Genomic DNA, 6,449 nt, shown 5'->3' on the forward strand with positions numbered 1-6,449 from the left:
AGAGGTTTAATGATCGCTACTTTAGCATGTTTATCTAAGACGATCAAGTTAGCTACTGTCCCAAGAGGCATGTCTAGGCAAGCAGTTAAACCAAATCAGACTGACATGAGAGCTTAGGGAAGATAGTTTGAAGTAAACATCATGTCATGTAATTCATTAACTATGCAACGTATTTTTTATATTTGTTATCAAACGTAAGACATGGATATATGATACTCTAAGACGTGATGTTAAAAATGCCTCGAGCCAATGTTTGAGTACCAGACACCACGACGCTGAACTAATCCATGCCATACTCCCAGGAAAACCTTGAATGACGGTAGAGAATACCTAAGGGTGTGAGACAACTCTTTCTAAGGAACTCAGCAAAATAGCTTTGTAACTTGAGATAAAGAGTGTCAAGTTTGGTGTATGACAAACAGTCTGGAGTATAAAGCGAAGAACTTCCAAGTGATTCATTTTTGTTAGTTTGGTAATGACTTAATAACAATGCTCCTGGATATGTATGTTCTTTTTTGCGAGGTCGCGCGTCTCATTTTCTATATGAGGAGATAGTCTAGAATAGATGTGAACTATATGTGTTGATTGAGATTATGCCACACCTAGGGATGGGCAATGATTATTACGGACGGGTAACCGCGGTTATTTATCCATAACTATTTATTCTCATACCCGTATAACCATTTACCCGTTGGGTAATTGCCTAAACGCTTATACCCATACCCATACCCATAACCGTTTATAAATGGTTAACCATACCCATAACCGTGTACCCATTTAACCGTAACTGTTTAGTACCCGTTTACCCATTTATCATTTTTTAACCCGTTTATCCTTTCTTTTTTACCATTTACTCTTTTTTCATCTATCTACGTGTTTTTTTAACAACTTGAAAATTAAAAAAGAAAAATTTGTCATAATTTTCTTTTTCTAACAATTAAACACCGTTATAGGTACATTCATCATACATTTCCGCATTTTAATTTTTTAAGTCCTTATACCATTCCAATAATTGAAATAATAGTTTACGGACAATATTTTTAACTGTTAACAATGAAGGTAATATAAAATTTGCTAAGTATTCTTGGGTTACGAAAATTGTTAAAAGACAGCATTCTTGGGTTATTTAACTCAAAATGTAAAGTATTAACATAATATATATAATGACTATGAAATTTAAAGTGATTAAGGAAAACTATATTATATTAGCTACAGAAATCATGCACTATAGTCAATAGCATTGATCAAAGTTTTGTTCAATAGGAAACATGGTTTGTGTTAATTTTACATATATAAAATAAATGGGTAAACGATTACCCGTTTATAACCGCGGTTAATACCTATAACCGCCTATTTAAATTTCGCGGGTAAACGGTTATACCTATAATCATTTATTTATCTAAACAGTTACCCATAACCGTAACTGTGAAATTTAAATGGACGGGTAACCGCGGTTACCCATAATCGCTGTGTATTTGCCCATCCCTAGCCACACCCTATGTGGGTGAATGGGAGATGCAGTATTTATTAAAAAAGATAAATCAAAGAATATTCCTTCCTAATGAGGATATTAAACCTCCTAATTATCTAGGTGATAATTAGATGAAAAATAAAAAATATTCATCCTAAAATATGCTTAGAATTTTCATTGGCTAATTGGTCATTATTCTCCCAAACCAGTATTTAAAGAGGCTTGAGTGAAAAAACAAACACAACACAAAAACACGGGTATTTCATGGTTCATATATTCTAGTTAGGTCCCTAGAGCAATCACCTCAACCCTAAGTCTTGCGAGACGAAAACCACAGGGGCAACTCAACATACTGTAGCCAATCCAACGACCTTAGAGGTTCTAGGTGTGCAAGGTGGTTCAAAACCTTCGTTCGTGTTCATAGGACCGTGTCGAGATCCAAGCTACCGCACAAGAGGTATATACGTCCCTCCGCCTAAAAGATAGTCTTCCAACAACATAATTACTGATCCTGGTAGTGCTAGCCCTAATTGTGGATCAGGCTAAGCTCACTAGCGGTCGAGTCTCACCCTACGTGAAAACGATCAGTATTAGCTCATTCAGCACTTGGGGAAGTATCAAAGAACGTCATAAGGAGATTCTGTAATGGCTGTTGAAAAGGAAAATATGATCCTTACTATGTGGTTAGTTGTCAATCATAGTAGAATGTCACAAAGCAGTTCGACTTAAAGGAGAGCGAGGGGGAACGAAATACTCTCAACCAGTAGAGCTATAGATCCTATCATCTGGAGTTATATGCGCTCAAGGCTGCAGCTCGCATAGAACCAGTCTCCCACGAGCAACAGACCCGCAGTGTCTGTAGACATATGACTCCCTGACAAAACATGAACACAACATGCACGCACTTGAACACAAAATAATCGACTTACAATTGACTCCATCAAAATTTGAAACCCCGATGTTTATCATTTCACCAAATTAAGACAAATGAGTACAACAAAAATGGAGGTAAAGTAGAGCTGCAAGCAAAACAAGCCGAGGGAAGGGACATCTCGAAAAGACAAACACAACACAACAAAACAAAAATTAAAGAAATCAATCACAAACCATTTACGATATAGACGAATGATCACAATCAACAATCCCTACAAACCATTTAAGTACAACCGCAGACTGGAGCCGATATGATAGCGGGTCATATATGTTAACGGAACCCTAAAGCCCTCAGAGAGGTAATAAGGCGTATAAAGCATTGAGGGCTCCTAGAAAGTCTTGGAAATCAACATAAGCACAAGAACTAACAAATTAGAATCAAGGCAGATATGGATTATTTTACGTCAATGGGACAATCCCATTCAAATATGCAACTAAAAGAAGAAAAAAGTCGAAGTGTCCGAATAGAATATTGGGCTCAACAACTGTAAAACCCACAAAAGCAGCTTCTGCATCATTAACATATCTCTCTATCTTAACAATGGCATTATTCAAAACTTCAGCTGCTTTTCTCACACATTGCAGGGAGGCCAACTTACAACCACACCAAGGAAAGGCCAAGAGCATCTAAGAGAGGCAAGAGTATGCCAAAGCTTTCTCCTCACTGAGCTCCTCTGCAGTTGCATCCAACTTCTTCCTCGAGAACTCGTCAATAGAGAGTCCTGTACAATTGTGAAACAAATGTGTATTAGAACTTTGAATGTTCACATTCTATTCAATTGTTAAGAAATGCAGAGACTACAGACTCTTACCTTGAACAATCTTCCACTCCCCATGTTGGCAAGTGACTGGGAATGAGAAAATGAGACCAGAAGGTACATCGTATGAGCCGTCAGAGTAAACACCCATGGAAACCCAAGTGCCCTGAATGTATGGTCAAATAAATAATAAGTATATAATAGATCTGTATAAAATGTTCTAACTGAAAACCGAACAGAATCATAGGTACCTCCGGGGTTCCAAGTACCCAATCACGAATGTGATCACAAGCAGAACTTGCAGCAGATAATGCACTTGACAGCTTACGGGCCTTGATGATTGCAGCACCACGTTGTTGAACAGTGGAAATGAATTCTCCATTCAACCTTATGAAAAGAAAGAGTGCTTCACTGTAAGTAAACCTAATAATAGGACTAAAGTGAGTTTTAAATGTAGATCAAATCATGTACCATGCATCATCAGCAACAAGCTCACGGACACATTTCTCCCCAGATGGTGTCTTGACAGTTGCATGGTTGACATCAGGATACTGCGACGATGAGTGGTTACCCCAGATAATAACATTCTTAACATCAGAAACTTGAACATTCAATCTCTCAGAAACCTGGCCCAAGGCCCTGTTATGATCTAGTCTAGTCAAACAGGTGATGTTTTTCTCAGGAATTGATGGTGCAAATTCCTTCAAGATCAATGCATTGGTGTTTGCGGGATTAGCAACAACCAAAACCTGCAAATAGGAAAGGGAGCTTGTAATGTCAAATCAATTTGAACTTCTAACTGCAATAAGTGTCTTCATGTTGTACAGAAAATGTAAAAGCTCTTATACCGTAAGGGATTTTAATTCTTTTAATAAATCTAGGGGTATTCAATTAGGATTTTAAGATAGTTTACTATTTATTAAAATCTTTAAGAAATCTGGTGATTCAATTAGGATTTTAAAGAAGTTTATAACATTCCAGGTGTATTCAATTAGGAATTTATTTAAAGAATTTTAAAAAATTGAGGAATTTGAGGGAATTAGACAGATTTCGAAGTGTATTTTAAGCATTCACAAATCTAATCTCTTCCCCTGAGATTCCGAGGGAATTGAATCAAAATTTTACATGAAATCTTTACAAATCAATTAAACTCCATCAAATCATAGACTCATAAATCAATCAAAATTGCTCAAAATCTCAATTGAATACACACCGATCCTGAATGATGAATTTGATTGGAAACTAAACAAAGCTATTTGGTATCAAAAAGGGAGCTCAATCACACCCCTTATGGAGAACATGACACATTCATAATCTTGCATCCGCAGAACCACCTATATAATTACATTCGAAAAACAGAGAAAATAAAATAGCACAGTATGAACATAATTGACTGATTTGTCATGATTCTGCATGAAGATGTATTTGAATTGTGCACAAATTCATATCATAATGAAATTACATATTCCTTATAAAAATCAACAAACTACCCTATAATTTCTGTTCTATTCAATATTTTTTACCTTGCAGTTAGGAGCTGCATGCTTTTCCAGTGCAGAAGCTTGGGACCTGTAGATGGAAACGTTCTTTGTCATGACGTCTTTCCTTTCCATGCCTTCTTTCCTAGGGAAGCCACCGACCATGACGGCGATGTTAACTCCATTGCATGCTTCCACAACATCAGTTGTAGCAACAACACCTGATACAATACACAACAGGTACCAATCACATCAAACTCAACCACAACATGCACACACAAACACGCAGTTCCATATACCGATAACAGATCAGTGGTATTTACCTTTAAGCAGAGGGAAAGCGGCGTCCACCAACTCCATCTTGACACCATTCAAAGCCTCAGCAGCTGGTGGGATATCAAGCAGGTGCAGAATCACCGGCTGATCTGCTCCGAGCATGATTCCCCTTGCGATCATCGGCACAAGCGCATATCCAATTTGCCCTGCAAATCCACAAATATACACACTTTCAACATCACTCACTCAAAAATCCTCCAAATTCATAACTCATCCAAATCGGATCGCTACTTCAACAAATCACAAGCCACATCATTTCAAAACATCGATCTAATTACTACTTCGTCGCTCCTCCCACTCTCAGTCCCAGCACATACACACACACACACACACACACACATAATCATGTACAGATCTAAACGGTACACACACACACACACACACACACTCGCTCCTCCCACTCTCAGTCCTAGCACATACATACACACACACACACACATAATCATGTACAGATCTAAACGGTACACACACACACACACACACACACACACACACACACACACAATCATGTACAGATCTAAACGGTACACACACACACACACACACATAATCATGTACAGATCTAAACGGTGCATCAATCATATGAAATTTACAAGTTGCCAACCAAGAACAAGATCGTAGATCTAGAAGATCGATCAGGGCTTGCTGAAAATTCGAAGAAACAGTGAGATTATGGATTCGATACAGTACCTGCGGCTCCAGTAACGAGGATGCGAGCTGGTTCTTTCGCCATGAATTCCGATGAGCTCAGGAGGAAGATGAATCGATCGATCTGAAGTGGCGAAGTGGATTTGCAGATGAGAAGAGCTTACAGTCAGAGAGTAAAGGTGAAGGAGGAGAGGGGTATACATATACGTGGAATTCATGTTGCCAAGAAGATGCGATACGGACGAGGGGATAGCTTGACACGGCGCCGTTTTTGAAATTAAGTGGACCCTTTGACGGCGTCATCAAGCCAGTGACTAGGAGAGGACGTGGGCGGTATGGCGCGTGATGAAGAATAGGCGGAGGAGGGATATTCCGTTTAGATTCGATCTCGTGATGTGTCCTAACGTCAATCGTCATGATCCATGCGGAGGCCGTATAAAGTAGTTTTTAAAGTTTCTAATCCAATGGTTCTTGTTTAAGCTGAAGTTGCCACGTGGGGAGGAAGTACACCAATAAGCCAAAATAATTGATAGATTTTTCAGTGTACTTGGTAACACGGTTGAGTATACCAATATAACTAGTGAGAATTTCTTTTTGAAGTGTTCATTTTAGTATTATAATATTTAGTGTATTGGACTGTGGTTTAAAAAAATACTACCTTTACTATATTTTTCATACCACAATCGTATTATCTCTATATAAATATGAGATTCATATACGTTGATGGGTCATTTAACAAAAGGAAAACTAATGAAAAAAGTTTGAAAACTTTGAGTTTTAATGATAATGATAAAATAAAGGGTAAAGTGAATAGTACCAGGATTG

At 38.0% G+C, this 6,449-nt stretch overlaps 1 protein-coding gene across 1 annotated transcript; it reads right to left on the minus strand.

Moving 5' to 3' along the window:
* Window positions 1-2,776: 2,776 nt before the first annotated feature.
* Window positions 2,777-5,877, minus strand: LOC103405182 (malate dehydrogenase-like). The gene is made up of 7 exons (XM_008344149.4): window positions 5,667-5,877; window positions 4,964-5,122; window positions 4,686-4,861; window positions 3,634-3,911; window positions 3,414-3,549; window positions 3,217-3,328; window positions 2,777-3,126 (listed from the first exon to the last, which is right to left on the minus strand). The coding sequence occupies exons 1-7, from the start codon at window positions 5,707-5,709 to the stop codon at window positions 3,032-3,034; spliced, it is 999 nt and encodes a 332-aa protein (XP_008342371.3). The 5' UTR covers window positions 5,710-5,877; the 3' UTR covers window positions 2,777-3,031.
* Window positions 5,878-6,449: the final 572 nt, after the last annotated feature.

Source organism: Malus domestica, chromosome 16, assembly GCF_042453785.1.
Source record: "Malus domestica chromosome 16, GDT2T_hap1".
Taxonomy (NCBI): Eukaryota; Viridiplantae; Streptophyta; class Magnoliopsida; order Rosales; family Rosaceae; genus Malus; species Malus domestica.